We start from the raw sequence: 17,087 nt of genomic DNA on the forward strand, positions 1-17,087 counted from the left end.
CAGTGATCCACACTTGTAGTGGATGCGGTGGGCATAGAGATACGGAATGAGGCCTGCCCCAGACCCTGATCCCCAGGGGTGGGGCGGAGGCGGCCCTGGCCAGCAGGTGGCAGCACAGGCTGCATCCTTGGAGCTTAGGAGCTGGAAGATGGGAAGCAGGATTCCTAGCTCCTGGCTGGCTCACCCATCTGCCTCCATTCCCTGAGCTGGCGGAGCCCCTCGGGGTGTCCAACCATGGTAGGAACTCTTGAGCCAGAGACTGGGCAGGGATGGCGGCAACTGACAACTGTAGTGGGAGGGAATTGCATCAGGGACCAGGGAGACCAAGCTCTAGACAGCCCAACCCCCTTCTGCCCCAGGGTCCCTACCTTGTGGTCCCACCTTGAGACCAAGGGGCTGGACACCCAGAGGCCCCTGAAGAGGAGGCTGGCAGTGAAGGGGGAACCAATGGCTCCCCAGGGCTGCTAGTGGGTCTTGAGGGCTAAGCCCAAGGGCCAGTGGGGCTGGGGAGCTCTTCAGCCTGAAGGCGGAGGCTGGGAGGGAAGGAAGCAGGGAGGAGAAGCTAGAGTATGTGTTGGGGAGATAGGAGGGAGGCAGGGGATGCCTGGATCTGATGCTGCTGCTGCTTGGAAGACTGGAGGAGGAACCCGGTTGCAGGAATCGGAAAGCTCTCAAGTTTCTGGGCTCAACCCCTCACCCCTACTATCCCTACCTCCCCGCCACCCTGCAGGATGGGGGCCATGAGCCAAGGAATGGGGTGGTTTTTATAAGGCCTGGGGAACATGCCAGGCTCCACACCCAGGCCTGAATGCCCTCAGATGCTCAGTCCTGGAGCTCCCCCCTCACTGCCCTCAATGTTCCTGGTAGACAGGAGGGAAGGGACCCACGGACTAGGTGGGGCAGGCAGAACACAGTGGCCATCTGCTGGCTACTGTCCCATCTCACAGAAGGCGAGGCCCACAGCAGGCCCAGAACTCACTTCTGGGGCCTGGCTGCTGCCCCCTAGGAAAGGAGAGGCACCACTCAGACGCGTAGGCAGGCCAAAACCTTAGTTTATTTCAGCATCAGCAGTATCTTAGCCATCAAAAAAATAAACTCTACCAAGGGTGACAAAGTCTCTACAGCAAGGCTAAGGGCTCGCCAGGTGGCGAACATCAGGGGTGCATGGTGGGCACTGCCCAGGCAATAAGTTAGGAAGCAGCAGGGCTGGTGTCGGGTGTGGGCCGGGCTTCACTTCTGGGCAGGCATGAGGTCATCGATGGCCTGGCCCTGTTCCAGCCGCTGCTCCATCTCAATGAGCAGCTTCACTCCGTCCACCACCATCTGCACCAGCTCCACCTCCGAGAAGCCCAGGCGGTCAGCGTTGGAGACGTCGAAGACCCCGCCCACCGCAGCTGTGTCCACACCGCCTGGGGAGACAGCAGGTCAGGGGAGGAAACAGAGCTGCCGAGGGCCAGCAGGAAGCCTACAGCACCTGCCCTGCTCACCTGTGCCTCGCTTCTGAAGTCGCAGCCGCTTAAGCACCTCCGAGAATTTCTCGTGCTTGCCCAGGTGGGGCAGCTTAATATGCACACCTGCCCGCAGCCCTGTGCCCAAGTTGGATGGGCAGGTGAGGATGTAGCCCAGGTGAGGGTTCCACATGAACTCATAGTTCTTAGACTTGAAAAGAGTTTCAATCTGCAGACCAGAAGAGGGTGTGAGTGGGAAGGCCTGCCTGAGACCACCACAGGCCCCAAGTCCCGGAAATCCCCCAGGGGGAGTGATGGGGTACCCACATCCCTGCCTGAGCCCTGGGATCTGGACCTGCCCCATCCCTGGCACCTGGGTGAGGCCGGTGCAGAAGCGGGTGAACACTTCCTTCATATTGCCCCCCTTCTGCATGGAGATGACCCGAAGGTGGTCCTCCTCGTTGACCCACACCAGGAAGGTCTTATTGTCATTGTGCCTGCGGGAGGGCTGATCTCAGGGCATATCCAGAAAAAAGCCCCAGGCCGTCCAGACCACAGGAACTTCCCAAGTCCCCGAGGTGCTGCTCTCAGCCGTGCCCAGGAGTAGGGGCTGTTGCCAAGACTCCACCAACACGGGGCAGGCGGGGAACGGAAAGCCTCAGAGAGCAGGAGAACTCCCGCTACCATCATGTGCTGTGCTCTGAGATGGAGCGGGGCGGGGACCGCCAGGACAACCCTGCCCACCCCCCACAGTGCGGGTAGGAGCCCTGCCCCTGGAGAAGCTTCTGCGTCACCAGCCCCTGGTAAAATCCCAGCAGCAGAGGAGAAAGAAGGAAGAGAAAACAAGGAGCTCCAGCTCCCGAGGGGCTTGGGGGACAGGCGCCAGCGAGCCCCGCCCCTGCCTCGCATGGAGGGAGGAGTCCCCACTGGCCCAGTCCCTTAACGCACCTGCGGCCAAGGTCACCTATGCGGAGGGCGGGGCGGCAACGAACCCAGACTCGGAGCGCGGCCCCTCCCTCCTCCTCGCTGCGAGCGAGCGGGGCCAGAGGGAAAGGGGAGGCGGCAAGGAGGGAGGACGCCGCAGGAGGGCGCAAAGGGATACGCACCAGATGCCGCGGGCGTCCGGCCAGTCGCGGGCCATGCCCGAGGCCAGCAGCAGGGGCGACACGGGCTTGTCAAAGAGGAAGTGGTCGTCGATGAGCTGCTGCTGCTCCGCCTCCGTCATGCTCTTGAGCGCGTAGTATCGGCCAGCCAGGTCGCCGTCCAGGCTGGACAGGGCTGCGGGGGGCGCGCTCAGGACGCTCGGCTACCGCGCCCGCCCCACAACCCTCATCGCGGACCCGCCCGCCCCAGGGGACGTCAGAGGCCCCCCCCCCACCCGCCCGGGTTTGCGCGCCTCCAATCCTCACGGGCCGGGCGACGGTCGCAGGCGGTGACCCCGCGCCAGGACGCGCCCTCCCCGGGCCCCAGGCCGCTGTGGACGCGGGTCTGGGCCGCCGGGCCGCCGGCCCCTCGGTCCCTCCGGGAAACTGAACCCAGGCGCGCGCAAGATAAGAGCGCGGCGGCGGCGACCGCTCCCGGGCGGCTGGTAAACAAGCGGGCGGGGACCGCGCCGGGACGGGGACGCGGCCGCCGCCGACCCTCGGCCCGCCCGGCCCCTACCTTCCACCGCGAGCTTCTCGATGGCGCGGCGCTCCCCGCGGCTGCAGTGCGGGGGGAGGCAGAAGCCGCGGATGCTGCGGCCCGTGCGCACCCGCGAGCTCAGCACGTAGTTGGGGTCCAGGTCGTCGCCGCCCTGGGGGCCAGATGGGAGTGAGCGCCGGGAGACCCCGGAAACACGGCTCGCCCCGCCCGCGCGCCCGCCGGCCGCTCCGCACCTGCAGGTTGTCAGGGTTGAGGTCGGTCTTGTGCTCATCGCTGGGCTTGTAGCCGCCATGCCGGTCCTCGATGATCGGGTCGAAGAGATCCTTGAACACTTCGTAGGACTCCTCGTCGCCCGCCACGCAGCCCACGGTCATGATGTATGGGTGGCCTGGGGGAGGGGGCGCGGGACGGGGACAGTGACGTCACTGCCGGCCCGAGCGCCCTGCTGAGGACCCTGCGGCTGCGCGCGGGGAGGGGGTGCCGGGACCCCGGCCCCGAGGGGGCGCGTACCCGGGTTGTCCACGCCTGTCTGGATGACGTCGTCCAGCGTGAAGCCACTCGGCGTGCTCTTGGCGCGCAGCTCCGCGTACAGCTCGGGGGTCAGCACCTTGGCCATGTGGTTGTTGTGGCTGCTCAGGTCGGGGAACTCGTCCTCGGCCGGGAAGCGCAGCTTCAGCGTGTTGTGGCTATTGGAGAACGGCATGGCGGCTGCGGGGAGACGCGGGGTCAGCGGGGACGGGCGCGCCGGGCTTCCCGGGCTCCCGCGAACCACTCAAGGCCCCGCCGCCGGGCCTCCCCGCGCCCCCGGGACGCGGCCAAGGTTAGCGGGGTCCACAGCGTGCGCGGGGAGCGCCACCGTTGCCGGGGACCCCCGGCCGTTCCGGCGCGCACTCCAGGCGGCGCGCCCCGAGCGCGTGACGCCGCAGCTCCCGCGCCCCCTTTGCACGCAGCCCCTCGCCCCGGCACGGACGCCCCCGGCCCTCGGACCCACTCACCGGGCGTCCGTGCGGGGGCGGGGGCGGGGTCGCTCCGTCGGTCGGCAGCTCCGGGCGCGGCGCAGGCGAACAGCGGCCGCTACGCGCTCCCGCGGCTCTTAAGGGGCGCAACGCGGGCCGCCCATTGGCGGCTATTTATAGCCCATTCATTCCATTGGCCCGCGCCGCGGGGTGGTGCCGCCGCTTTGTCCGCCGCCCGCAGCCCCCAACACCCCCCGGCCGCCCACCCGAGCCGTCCCCTCGCCGGGACCCCGCGCAGCCTGCCCAGCGCCGGCCCAAGACATCGAGGCCGAAACCTCAAGTCCTTAGCAGTCTGTATCCCCTCGCGCGCCCTGCCTCCGAGCGGGAAACTGAGGCCGAAGAGCCTCCGGGCACTCGAGGACGCTCGGATTCGTCCGCATCCTCGCGCCTGCCCGCCTCGTCCAGCCAGCCCCCGCGGCGGCGGCGGCGAGGGGCCGGGCGGAAGCGTTCAGCGCTTCCGCGGCAGGTACTGACCGCACCCCACGCCCGGCCTGTTCGAGCTGGCCCGGAGCCGCCGACCTTCCTCAAGGTGCCCGCGGACATCTCCTGGGCGATCTTGGTGCAAAGCGAAAGCACGCAGGAGGCGCAGTCTGGCTGCGGCCCAGCCCGGGGGCACCGCGGTGCCTTGACCTTGGACAAGTCCTGAGGCTCCGGGGGATGCGGGGCAGAAACCACTGGGACACTGTGGCCTTAAGAGACCGCCGGCAAGTGCAGCCTCGGAGTTTCCAGACCCCAACCCTGGGCCCTCTTCGCAGGGGACAAGTTCACCCGACCCCCAAAGGCAGTCTCTAGAGACTTCAGGCAAGGATGGGAGGAAATGCTAATAAACAATAAGCGTAGGTACGATTTAAAAAAACTCATCGCACGAATAACCAGAATCATGCAAATTAAACAGTGACTCCACCTGTCTCTACCCTCAACACTCCCAGATCGACCCCAGCCAGTGCTGGCTATGAGCTGGAATGCAGGGAGACAGGCGTCCACATGCTGCCTGCAACTTGAATTGCTGCATGCTTTTTGCAAGGTACTTTGGCAGAATCTATTAACATTAAAAATGTTCGAACTCTGTGACCCAGCAATCCCACTTCTAGGAATGCAGCCCTTAGGAGGGATGTCTCAGCACTCTCCACTAATGGACCAGGAGATGTGTGAAGGGAAAAACAAACACCTCTGGATACCCACCGATGCCCATCAGGCGGGCCTGGCCAAGGGTGGGAAGGCATCTGCCTGCTGTGGAGTATTATGCAGCTGTTAAGAGGGGGAAGTGGAGCATGTGGGGTTAATATCTATCAAGGACCCTCATATGTTGCTCTGTGACTAAAGCCAGGAAGGGGGGAACCCTTATCTGTGGGTATATTTGACAAAAACTCCTCCAGCAGTGGCACAGTGAGCACCTGCCCAGTGCCAGCCGCTGGGGATACAGCAGGCAGCAAGGTGCCCAGTGCCTACTGCTGGAGGAAGACTGGCCATGAGCCAGCAGCCCAGCAAACCAGATGACATTAGGAGATCAGTGCTGCTAGGGTTGGGGGGACACAGGGCACAACAGTTCCAGGCATAAGAGACCCTGAATAGGTGCCTCTAAGGAGAAGGCACCAGAGCCTGTCCGCCTCTGCCTGTGTGAGCATCAGCGTGGGGCCCTGCCTCATCCCCATGGTCACTGCCGAGGAAACACGTGCCTCCTCCCTGCTTGGCGTGCTTTGTCCTGTTCCAAGTCAGCCTTTTTTAGACTAATAAAACCAACCCCTGTAAAAAGGCAAACGGCCCCTCTGAGCTGGCCAGACAGCAGGTGTCCCTTAAGCCTGGAATTCCTGCTCTCTGTGCCCCCTGCAGCCTCTTTCCCCAGTTTTAGACATTTCTGCAGCTGCCCACCCCCGACCCCACAAAGCCTGAAGGGCTTAAGTTTCTGTTTCTAGAAGGGATAGCTGCAGCCCCTGGAGGCTGACTTGGGGGAGGGAGGGACTTGAGGGGACACTCAGGACTTCCTCTGTCTTCAGCATCTGCAGCTTCTCAGGCCACGCCTCCCTTCTCTCACCCTCCTGGCCGAGAGCCTAACCTGCTTCCCCAGGCCCCCATGGGAAAGGACCCTCTTTCCCCTTCCCTCCACAGGCAAGGTCAGAACTGCAGAGGTGAGGTCTGGAGAGCAGGACTGCCTATGGCAAGCAGTGAGCCAGGCACCGGGGTGGGTCCGGCCTGGGGCGGCTGGTGACCCTCAGCCTTCTGAGGTGGGTGTTTTTGTCCCCAGTGTGCAGACAGAAGATCGTTTTATTTTTGTTTTTATTATATTGAGACAGGGGTCTCGCTGTGTTGCCCAGCTGGTCTCAGTGTGCACACAGATCATAAGTTGGGTGACAGAAGTGTCCAGTCATAGGCCCAGCAATCCCTCCACCCTTGCAGAGTGACAGGGCAGCAGCAGCAGGTGAGACCCAAGTGTCAGGGTGAGGCCCCCCCAGGCAGGGGCACAAGAGGAGGGTCTGGAAGGTGCCGGCCTCCCCCCAGCTCACCTGCCCTGTCTGCAGACCCCTGCTTTCCCGAGGGCCCAAGGAGCTGAAGGCTGGTGATGTTACCAGGCCAGTGTTTGGCCCAGGTTCCTCAGAAATCACACCTGGTTACACATGAACCACTGGGCCTAGAGGGGGCTTCAGAGGAGGCCCAGGCCTTTTCTTCACAGAACATGACGTGGCTCGGGGGCCATCCGTGGAGTCTGCTCCCAGAGCACAGCAGAGGCAGCATCGCCTCCTCCAAGTGCCCTGCCCCTGAGTTCTGCAGAGCCCGAAGAGGAAGTGGGCTGAGGTCAGGAGAGGGACAGGGGCTGATGGGGTCACAGAGCACAGTGGGGCAGGAGACTGAGCCGGTCAGAGAGGGAGGGACTCCAGTGACATGGTCGCTGCCAGGGGCGTGGACAGAGCAGCCTCCCCCGTGGGCATCCTTCCTTCCTGTTCCCACTTCTTCAGATCGGCCATTGGTTCTCTGAAGCCAGTTTACTGGCTTTAATTCTTTTTTTTTTTTTTTTTTTTGAGACGGAGTTTCGCTCTTGTTACCCAGGCTGGAGTGCAATGGCGCGATCTCGGCTCACCACAACCTCCACCTCCTGGGTTCAGGCAATTCTCCTGCCTCAGCCTCCTGAGTAGCTGGGATTACAGGCACACGCCACCATGCCTGGCTAATTTTTTGTATTTTTAGTAGAGACGGGGTTTCACCATGTTGACCAGGATGGTCTTGATCTCTTGACCTCGCGATCCACCCGCCTCGGCCTCCCAAAGTGCTGGGATTACAGGTGTGAGCCACCGCGCCCGGCTAATTCTTAATGAATTAAGAGATGGGGTCTTGCTATGTTGCCCAGGGGGAACGCCAACTCCTGGCCTCAAGCAGTCTTCCCTTCTCAGCCTCCTCAGTGCTGAGTTTACTGGCTTCAAATCCTAATCCCACTTTGACCTCACTGGCTGTGACCTTAGGCAAGTTACTTAACCTCTCTGAGTTTCTGTTTCTCCATCAATAAACTATTCCCTCCCTCATAGGATCCAGGGGAGAATTCAGTGAGATGACGCAGCTGGGCATATACGGCATCAGGCCTTGTGGGGGGCCCCAGTACACACTGTGCAGGGAATCATCAGCTGAGGCAGGGGCGTTAGTTCTGCTTGAGGACTCAGGCTGGGGACTGGGGTAGGCTCAGATGGAGCAGATGGGCAGGGCTGAGAAGGCTGCCTGGAGGAGGGGGCACTGGAGGAGGTGGCCAGCCAGTAATGGACAGAGAAGCAAGTGGGAAGTTGGAACCAAGGGAAACCACCGCCGAGTCACCAGATCCTAACTCAGGCCCATACAGACAGCCGACTTAACTCTACACCACAGCTGAGAGGCTGGGGAAGAGAAGCCCAAGAGAAATGGAAAGTCAGAATCCCCCAGGGGAGCAATTAGGGGTAACTCAGGCAGGCACATCATCAAGGGAGCGAAGCATCTGCTGGAACAGAGGTTGGGTAGCCATGGATGGGACTGGGTTGTCTCGACATTGAGAGCAGAAGGCAGGGAGGCCATGAGGCAGATGTAGAGGCAGCTGGTGGCCAGCGTGGTGGTCCCATAGGGACAGGAGCCCACAGAGAGTGGGAGGCTATGGAAGGCCTCTCACCATCTTACTCCTGGGGGCTCTCAGCTCCAGGCCCAGCTAGGGCAGGGACACGGAGGGGCTGAGGCTGGACCCTGGGTTTCTATGATGGACCCTGAGAAGCCCATGGCAAGGGCCACAGACGCCCTGGCCTGGCCTGCCTCAGAGGTGAGAGAGTAGAGAGTGCCCACAGGCTGCCAAGGTCCCAGAGCAGAGCTGGCTCTGAAGGAGCATGGCTACCTCATTTTACCAGGCTGGAGTGGCAGAGTGCCTGGGGAGGGTGGCCTAAGGTCATTGCTAACTGGCTTGGGTTCAGTTGCAGGCTAAACCCTAGGCTGGGTGGGTGGGGAGGGGGGTCTCTGTTCCTCTCCAAGACCTGGCCCTGAGAGCTAAGGGCTGGAGGAGGAAAATGCACATCCCCTGCCCTGCTCTCCTGCACACACACTCCACAGAGGAGCCAGCTGAGAAGAGCGCTGTGGAAACAGAACAGCACTCTCGCTTCTCCTTTCTGCCTGTCCTCCAGCAGCTCCTCCTCCGTCTCCTGCTCGGCTCCTCACCAGACCCAAGAGTGGGCCCAAGTCATCCAGCTCTCACTGAGCCTTGGTTCCCAGAAGGGGACGCGGGACCCCGTCTCCCTCCTAGAAGCAGCTCTGCACTCAGAACGTGCCCCCTTTGGTGGAGGCAGGGCCTGGGCGGAAGGCCACTTCTGCAGACTCTTCCAGGCCCCTATCTCTGCGCCTCTGGCTGACCCTAGCCCAAGCCTTTTGGGATGGCCCCTTGACCTGCAATTTCTTTTCTGGAACTCATCTTGGGGCCCAGTCAGGGGTGTTCCCAGAGCAGTTTGCAATGACAAAATGTGGCAAAGTGTCCTCATAGAGGACCACGGGCCAGCCCTCTGATGAGCTCCCAGGGCCTGTCAAAGGGGTCCGGGACAGCAGTGACAGCCGCGCCTTGGCTCCTGACCCCCTTCGAATGTGGCTGGGTGTGACGGCCACCCGCGGCCGGAGGGCAGGGTGCCCTTTTGTTTGTTCGTTACTATTTCTACAGATGGTGGGGGTCTCACTACGTTTCCCGGGCTGGTCTCGAACTCCTGACAGGAGAACCTCCTGCCTCAGCCTCCCAAAGCGCGGGCTCATAAGCGACAGTCACCGCGCTGGCCGCCCGCCCGCCTTCTGGATTTTGTCCCGTCTTCCGATCTTCCAGCAACCAGCAAGTGTAAACAGAGCAGCTCACATAAAGTCAGAAGTCGCCCAGGAAACGTCCTCTGGGAGGGACGGGAAGGGCAGCCTGGCGCTCCCAGAATCCCGTGCGCTGAGGGGGCGGGGCGGGGCGCGACGTCATCAGCGGGCGCGGAGCCTGAAGTGGTGTGGCCGCCGCCGCGTGTCGCGGAGGCATGTGTGGAGCCCCGGCGGAGAGAGAGTCGCGGGTGAGACTCTGCGGGGCCCAGGATGGCAGGGCGAGGGTAAGGGTGGTCCGGGCAGGCGCGGCACGCAGGGCCTGTTTCTCCAGCCTCGCGTGGGCGGCCCCCGCCTGCCCGGCCTGCCCCCTCGCTGCTTCTGCTCCGGCTGGGCGGTGTTCGCGTTGACGGCCCTTCCTGGGGAGCCCTTACCCCTCCGGCGTGCCCTGTCCCCCGCCCACTCGGGAGCCTGTTGTGGGGGAGATTGGGGCGAGGAATCAAGCCTGGCTTGGAGGTGACCTCATTGACCATTTGCCTCTCCCCAGCCAGTGGACACCTCGCAAAGGCGCTTTCGTGAAGTCCTGGAGAAGGGTGATGGGAGGGTCGGGTCCTCACTCTGGGAATCCCTGGGACCAACCTCCGCCATTGCCAAGCCCCAGTCTTCTCATTTACGATTTAGGCTCATAGTCCGTCTCTTGTCCTAGACCAAGAAAGGCTGCACAGGCCAGACCAGAGTGCAGCGCTGTTGGGCTCCCTGTCAGGCAGTGGCAGAGGCTGAGCTAGCCACACCCCGCCCATGCCCGCTGCTGGGATCTCAGCCTTGAAGCCTTCTACCTAGACCCCAGGCCCTACTCCTGCCTCCTAACTTGCTCATGCCTACACACACCCCTCTCCAGGTCCTTGGCACTTGCCAGATATTAACACCATGAGCTTCGTGGCATACGAGGAGCTGATCAAGGAGGGTGACACAGCCATCCTGTCACTGGGCCACGGTGCAATGGTGGCAGTGCGTGTGCAGCGTGGGGCACAGACCCAGACCCGGCATGGTGTCCTGCGACACTCAGTTGACCTTATCGGCCGGCCCTTCGGCTCCAAGGTGACGTGTGGCCGAGGTGGCTGGGTGTACGTGCTGCACCCCACGCCTGAGCTCTGGACGCTGAACCTGCCACATCGCACGCAGATCCTCTACTCCACGGACATTGCCCTCATCACCATGATGCTGGAACTTCGGCCCGGCTCTGTGGTCTGTGAGTCTGGTGAGTTCCTCAGGCTGCCTCAGTTTAACTCAGAAATTGACATGAAGGTGGAGGTCAGAGCCTCCAGCCTCCCCTTCCTACAGACAGACGTGGCTCCTTAGCTTCTGTTTTCACATCTTTCAGGGAAGTCCCTTTGGAGGCTGGTGCTGTCATTGGAGTGAGAGGTGGTGGCAAATAGACTAGGGGAGCTGGGGAGGACGTGGTGCCCTTGTGAGGGTCCTGCTTGCCTTGGTGGGGCCTGGCCAGCTCGATGCTTGGCACTGTCCTGGGTGCTGACTGTCAATCTCTTGTCCTCTGTGCTGTGAAGCAGAGAGAGTTGCCCCTTCTGGAGAGAGGCCAGGGCTACCCCGGGGAGCTGTTGCAGGTTGGGAGCCTTCCCCATCCTCATCCATGATCAGATCTTCACCTGCCACCAATGAATGTGAGCACCATCTGAGTCCAGGGCCTGGGCTGTGGGAACCCCTGCACACATACAGGTGCTGGGGCCGCCTGGTGTGACGACTGAAGCCAAGATTGGCCCCAGGCCCGGATGCATCTAGGTTGTTGGTGGCATTTTTCTCATGGGCAAGAGGGCTAGGGTCCAGGTTCACGAAGAGTGCCTAGCACTGTCATGCTGGCTTTCTGAGGGCTGCAGTCACCGTGTCCCTCCCTGGGGTGTCTGGGTGGAGAGCAAGACTCAGAGCCAGCACCATCAGCTCCCTGTGCATCCTGTGGCAGGTGCTGGCCTCTCCGCCCCTGCCCCACCCTCGAGAGAGAGCGCAATCAAGCAGCACTCTCCTCCTGTGGCCTCCTCGGATATGCCAGATCCCCTCCTAGGAACCGAGAACAAGATAGATCGGGTTCCTGCCTTCGAGGAGAGAGGGGGACACAGCCTGGGTGTGAAGCTTGTGAGACAGGGCTGTGCGTCTGAGCGGGACCCAGAGTGGGGTCTCTCCAGCTAGGCCAGGCAGGGAAGACCTCTCTGAGGAGGGGACATTTGAGTTGAACATGATGAGGAGGGACCCACGAAGAGCCAAGGGACAGCTCTGCACCAAGGAGGAGCTGTGCAAAAGCCCTGCAGTTGAAGCGTGCAGCCAAGTCAGGCTCAGTGGGGGAGACGGAGGGGCTGGGAGTGAGGCTGGAGGGGAACTGGGCTGTATCCCGGAGGCCACCTCGACCTGGGAAGCAGTCAGACTCACCCCTGGGAAGGGGGCATGGTCAGCTCTGCGGAGGGGAGAGGCAGCAGGCTGGGAGCTCCTAGGGGAGGGGCTGGGCAGGTGGGGTGAGGGACCAGCCCCTGGAGAGAATGTGGGAGGCGGCAGGAGGCGGGACAGGATAGAGGGAGTGGGTGGAGGCCCCTCCAAGGGTCTGGCCGAGCACTGCGACGCTCAGCACTGTTAGGGTTCGAGGGGTGGGTGGAAGGTGTGCAGCGGATGCTCTAGCAGGAGTCTCAGTGGACGGGCCCGGGGATGGGAGGGCCATCAGGTAAATGGCCCCTGAAGGTGGAGCGGGAGGAGGGATGCAGGGCCTGGCTCGGTGCCACAGGACAGGGAGTCAAGCAGGGGTACGGTCGGGAGGGAAGCTGGGGGTATGCGTGCTGGGGAGGACCAGGGCTGTGGGGCTGGTGGCCGGGCCCTGCATCCTGAGTCCAACCAGGCCAGAGCAGAGCCCCAGCCCCTGTGTGGTGAGGGCAGGTTTGGGCTGGCTTGGTGGGGGTGAGTTGACTCAAAGGGGACGAAGAACTTCTGGGGAGAGGAGGGCACGAGGGCCAGCAGGGTGGGCCACTAGTGACGGGGATTGAGGAGCGGATTGGCCATGCGTGGGAGGAGACAGGGCTGAACCATGGGATGGGTCCCTGTTCCCTCTGCAGACTCCCCGGGAGGCTCCAGCCAGTGGACTCTCTCCGCTCCTGTACCTGTGCCAGGCAGGATGGAGCAGGGCTGCCGCTGGCCCGGCCTGTGCCCACAGCAGACACCACAGCCTACACAGCCTGTCAACCCCAGCTCACCCCCTAGACAGTGTGCCCAACGCAGGGCTGGCCAGGGCTCTAGGCAGCCGGGACCACACAGCCCACCTGTAGCCTGGGGTCCTCCTGAGCCCTGTGCGGGTCTCTAGGGTGAGGCGGGAGTTGTTTCCTGGAAGTCTGTGGGCCCTGAGCAGTCCCACCTGATGCCTTGCCCATCCCATCTTGTCCTGACAGGCACGGGCAGTGGCTCTGTGTCCCACGCCATCATCCGCACCATTGCACCCACGGGCCACTTGCATACGGTGGAGTTCCACCAGCAGCGGGCAGAGAAGGCACGGGAGGAGTTCCAGGAGCACCGCGTGGGCCGCTGGGTGACCGTGCGCACACAGGACGTGTGCCTTAGCGGCTTTGGCGTGAGCCACGTGGCTGATGCCGTCTTCCTGGACATCCCGTCACCCTGGGAGGCCGTGGGGCACGCCTGGGATGCCCTCAAGGTGGAAGGTGCGTCAGGGGTTCTGGGAGAGGCACAGCCTGGGGCAGGGCGTGAAGGGTGAGGGCTGAGCTCCTGGGAGCTCCCTCCTTGGTCTAGAAACTAAGACACACAAGGCGGTGGCCAGGCCAGGGCCCCTTTTCGGCCTGAGGTGAGGAGTGGCTCAGGGTGGCCGGGGCGGGCAGAGCTGGGGAGGATGGGCCCCAGCGGGGTCCTGCTCATCGTCTCTGGCCTCTCCCAACACCCCCCGATGGGAGAAGGTAGCAGCGCCCCCTAAGTGCAGGGCAGGCCCGGCTGGAGGTGTCTGGAATCTCCTGCCCCTGCTGTTTCCCGACGACTCTCCTCCCCCAGGCTCTGGAGCCCAGGGAGCTGGCCCCTTATAGGGAAGATGCTGGGTTCGGAGGCGGGGCAGCCCTGGGGAAGGTTGGGCCCCAAGCCAAGGAGGCGGCTGGGAGGCCCAGGTTTTTCCCTTTTCTGGAGAAGGAACGGCTCAGGCAGCAGGGCCCCCTTCCTTCCTCCCAGCTGAGAGTTGCATTGTGAGAGGGTGGAGGGTGGGGGCGGGGCCACACCCCACCTCAGACGAGCAAGGCTATGGCCGGGGGTCCCCTGCTGGCTCCGGCTCAGCCCTGACTCCTGGGTCCTGGTCTCTGCTGAGGAGCCTGAGGATAGCTGTGGGGATCTCCTCACCCTGCTTCCTCCCCTCCGCCTTTGCCCCTGTACCCTCGAAGGCTCCCGGGCTCTGGGGACACTTCTGAGCCTGGGCGCAGTCCTGAGGAGGCTGAACTCAGGAGAGCCCGCTCTGGGGCCCCTTTTTGCCTCTGACTCCTTCCTCAGGAGTGGCCCCCGGAACCCGTGCCTGCCTCTGGAACCCGCCGTCCCTTTCCCTGCGACCTCCCTCGTCGGCGCCTTTCCTGCACTGCCCCTTCCGCGTCCAGAGGCTCCTGACTTGTTCGGGGGGGCCGGCGGGGAGGGTGCAGCGCACAGCGTCACATCAGCAGGACCTGGTGCCTCCCTAGGCTGCTGTCACGCAGAAGGAGCCTCCTCTAACCCTGGACCTCCCGGCAGCCCCGTGTCAGGGTATAGCTGAGGGGACCAGGCCTCAGGGACATTTGGGGACACTTGCTTGGGCCACGTACCTCTACCTGGCCCTGGCTTCCCCAGGTCCTCCCTGCCAGGTCAGGGCCCGGGGCTGCGCTCTCATTCACTCGGGGCCAGGCTGAGTGAAGCCTGTGGCTGCCCTGGTGGGAGGAGGGAGGGAGGGAGGGGCTGCCACACTCGGGCTCTGCTTCAAGTAGGCGCCTCCTGTTCCCGGGAGCAGCGGCAGCCTCTAATTTCCTGTGACAGCAGCGGCCCCCGCCTGCTGGAGCCCCAGCCCCCGCCCCACCCCACACCGCACTGCAGTACTGTCATTGCTGCTCCAGGCCCAGCGTCCTGCAGCCCCGTGGAAGGCAGTGCCCGTGGTGGGCCAAGTGAGACGGTGGCAGCATGGGCTTGACCCAGTGCCTGGAACGTGGGAGGACCTGGCGCAGCCAAGCCGGGTGACGTGAACCATGGTGCTGGGCCCCTCTGCCCTGCAGTCCCCGCTCTCTGGAGGGCTGGTAGTCTGTGTTTTGGCCGTCTAAGGGTGTGAGTCCAGGGATGCCAGGGCCAGACGCCCTGCTCCGCCACCCCCTGCCCTCTGACCCGGGGTCCTGCTTCCCACAGGCGGGCGCTTCTGCTCCTTCTCGCCGTGCATCGAGCAGGTGCAGCGCACGTGCCAGGCGCTGGCAGCGCGCGGCTTCTCGGAGCTGAGCACCCTGGAGGTGCTGCCGCAGGTCTACAACGTGCGCACTGTCAGCCTGCCACTGCCTGACCTGGGCTCGGGCACAGATGGCCCTGCCAGCCCCGACACCAGCCCCTTCCGCAGCGGCACGCCCATGAAGGAGGCCGTGGGCCACACCGGCTACCTGACCTTCGCCACCAAGACCCCAGGCTAGGGGGCCGCCACCCTGGGCACCAGGGAGCTGAGAGCACGGAAGGGCTGGGCAGGGAGGCCAGAGGCACCTTATATGGTCGGCGACGCCTGCTAGACACAGATGATGGGGCGGGGTTTGAGGGCCTCCTGGGTGGCCAGAGTTGGGGGCAGGAGGGGCGGCTGTGATGGAGGAGCAGAGCCGGGGCTGGGCCTCGGCCTTTCTTGTCTAGCCCCGCGGCCTGTCCCAGCCACTGTTTGTTGCCAGTGTGAAGTCTCCACTGCCACAGGCTCTCCTGGGTATTGAGGCCAGAGGGTGGTTGGGGATAGTCGGACCCTCTCTCCAGGTAGGCCTAAGCAGGAAGTGGGTGGAGGAGGAGCATTGTCCCTGAGGCCATGCTGCATCTGACCCCTGGGCCCCCACAGCCCGGGCTGCCCCGCAGGGCCTGAGACCACCTCGTGCTCTGCCAGTCCCGAGCCTTGGCCGGCAGCCAGGGTGAGCTGACCCAGGATCCCTACCCGGCTCTCCCCAGCACTAGACCAGGCCAGCCCAGGAACCAGGGAGGTGACCCTGCTCTCTGACCTCCAGGCTGATGTCACAGCACTGGGCTCAGCCCAGACCTCCGTCTACTCATGTCCAAGAGGCAGGGGCAGCCCCCATCCAGCCGGAGTCCCTTGACACATGCTGCGCTTGGCACAGCGGGTTGTTTGCCACGGGTGACCAGGCAAGTTCCGTGTCGGGGCCGGGGTGTGAGTGCCGGCCTGTGAACTCTGCAAGCACCCCTGCCCCTCACAGAAGCCAGGGCGTGGAGGAGGCCCCCCAACGGGGATCATGGTGTGGGTGGGGGAGGCGTATCCAGGACACCTCTCAGGGACAGTGCCTGTGTGATCACCTCTTAAAGCTGAGGGGGCGTTTCCCAAAGCAGGACAGAGGGTGGGACGCCGGGGCTGGGGGCTCTCTTCACCTGCCCTGGTGTGTGATGGCCTCAAGGGAGGACAGAGCGTGTATCAGCCATGGGACCTTGGAGCTGCCTCTGGTGCGCGGGGGGCCTGAGTTTCTGCCCAGGAACCAGTCGCCGTTGGGAGCCTCGGTTTCCCGGTGTTGGCCTCAAGTGCTGTGCTAGCAGGGGCTTGGCCCCGAGTGTGAGTGATGAGCAATAAACGTGCCGCCCCCTCTGTGCTGAGTGATCCCTGGCGGCCAAGGCCACCCCAGCTGCTTTCCAGGCCAGCCCTGCCTGCCCTCTGCCCTGCCCCTGCTCCTCCCTGTCCTGGTTTGGCATGTCGGGCGCTCCAGACTCCAGGACAAAGGGGCAAATGTGTGGCCACCACTTGTCTCTGGGGTTGGGGTGGTCCAGGAGTGCTGGCTGAAATTGAGTGTGGCTGCCTGGGTTTCTCCCATGCTCCCCTGAAGAGCCTACCCCAGGCCACCTGGTCCCTGTGGAGTGTCACACTGTAGGGCATGTGGGCTGTGGCTGATGTGGTCTGGGAGGTCTGTGTCCCTGAGAGTGGCTCAGCCCTGCTCTGGGGGCTTGTCCCCTCCTTCCCGGACCCAGCCTCCCCTCTACCTCATTCTTCACCTGGGGCGCAAAGGAGGGGCCCCCGGCAGGTTCAACATGGAAGTGGGTGACCCTAATGCCAGGAGCTTTGGGGTCAGGGCTGTGCCTGGGGTATCATGAACTGGGTGATGCACACCCCTGAGATCCTAATTCCAAGCCTGCCCTGCTCTTCCTGGCCTGCGTGGTGGTGTCTGATGGGTGAACACCAGGAAGCTTTTCTTTGAGGCACGGCTCCGAGGGTCACAGGACATGCAGGCCTCAGGCGTAGTAGCATCCAGGTTATGCCCATTTTCCAGCCCCGGCTAGTAACCCAGGTGGCAGCCCTGGGTGAGTCACTAGGATCTGCACACGGAGAGCAGGAGGGCACAGCCCACCCCACCCTCAGTTGTCACGTGGAACAGAGTCAATGTTCAATGTCTCAATCCAGACTCCTCTCAGCCCCTCTGCCCTGCTGCTCTGCCCTGCACACAGGCCCTGTGATGACCCTGGGCCTCCAGGCATCCACCCC

The 17,087-nt window shown here is 63.5% G+C and overlaps 2 protein-coding genes across 2 annotated transcripts; one reads left to right on the forward strand and one right to left on the reverse strand.

Annotated features, from left to right (window-relative positions):
- Window positions 1-1,034: 1,034 nt before the first annotated feature.
- CKB (creatine kinase B) lies at window positions 1,035-4,120 on the reverse strand. The gene is made up of 8 exons (XM_021675238.2): window positions 4,088-4,120; window positions 3,603-3,800; window positions 3,326-3,480; window positions 3,111-3,243; window positions 2,555-2,726; window positions 1,822-1,945; window positions 1,488-1,677; window positions 1,035-1,409 (listed from the first exon to the last, which is right to left on the reverse strand). The coding sequence occupies exons 2-8, from the start codon at window positions 3,793-3,795 to the stop codon at window positions 1,231-1,233; spliced, it is 1,146 nt and encodes a 381-aa protein (XP_021530913.2). The 5' UTR covers window positions 3,796-3,800; window positions 4,088-4,120; the 3' UTR covers window positions 1,035-1,230.
- A 5,432-nt stretch (window positions 4,121-9,552) lies between these two features.
- On the forward strand, window positions 9,553-15,561 carry TRMT61A (tRNA methyltransferase 61A). Its single transcript, XM_012471185.2, has 4 exons — window positions 9,553-9,630; window positions 10,278-10,637; window positions 12,817-13,083; window positions 14,777-15,561. The coding sequence occupies exons 2-4, from the start codon at window positions 10,307-10,309 to the stop codon at window positions 15,046-15,048; spliced, it is 870 nt and encodes a 289-aa protein (XP_012326608.1). The 5' UTR covers window positions 9,553-9,630; window positions 10,278-10,306; the 3' UTR covers window positions 15,049-15,561.
- Window positions 15,562-17,087: the final 1,526 nt, after the last annotated feature.

This window comes from Aotus nancymaae, unplaced genomic scaffold, assembly GCF_030222135.1.
Source record: "Aotus nancymaae isolate 86718 unplaced genomic scaffold, 86718_ANA_hifiasm-v0.15.2.pri h1tg000011l, whole genome shotgun sequence".
Taxonomy (NCBI): domain Eukaryota; kingdom Metazoa; phylum Chordata; class Mammalia; order Primates; family Aotidae; genus Aotus; species Aotus nancymaae.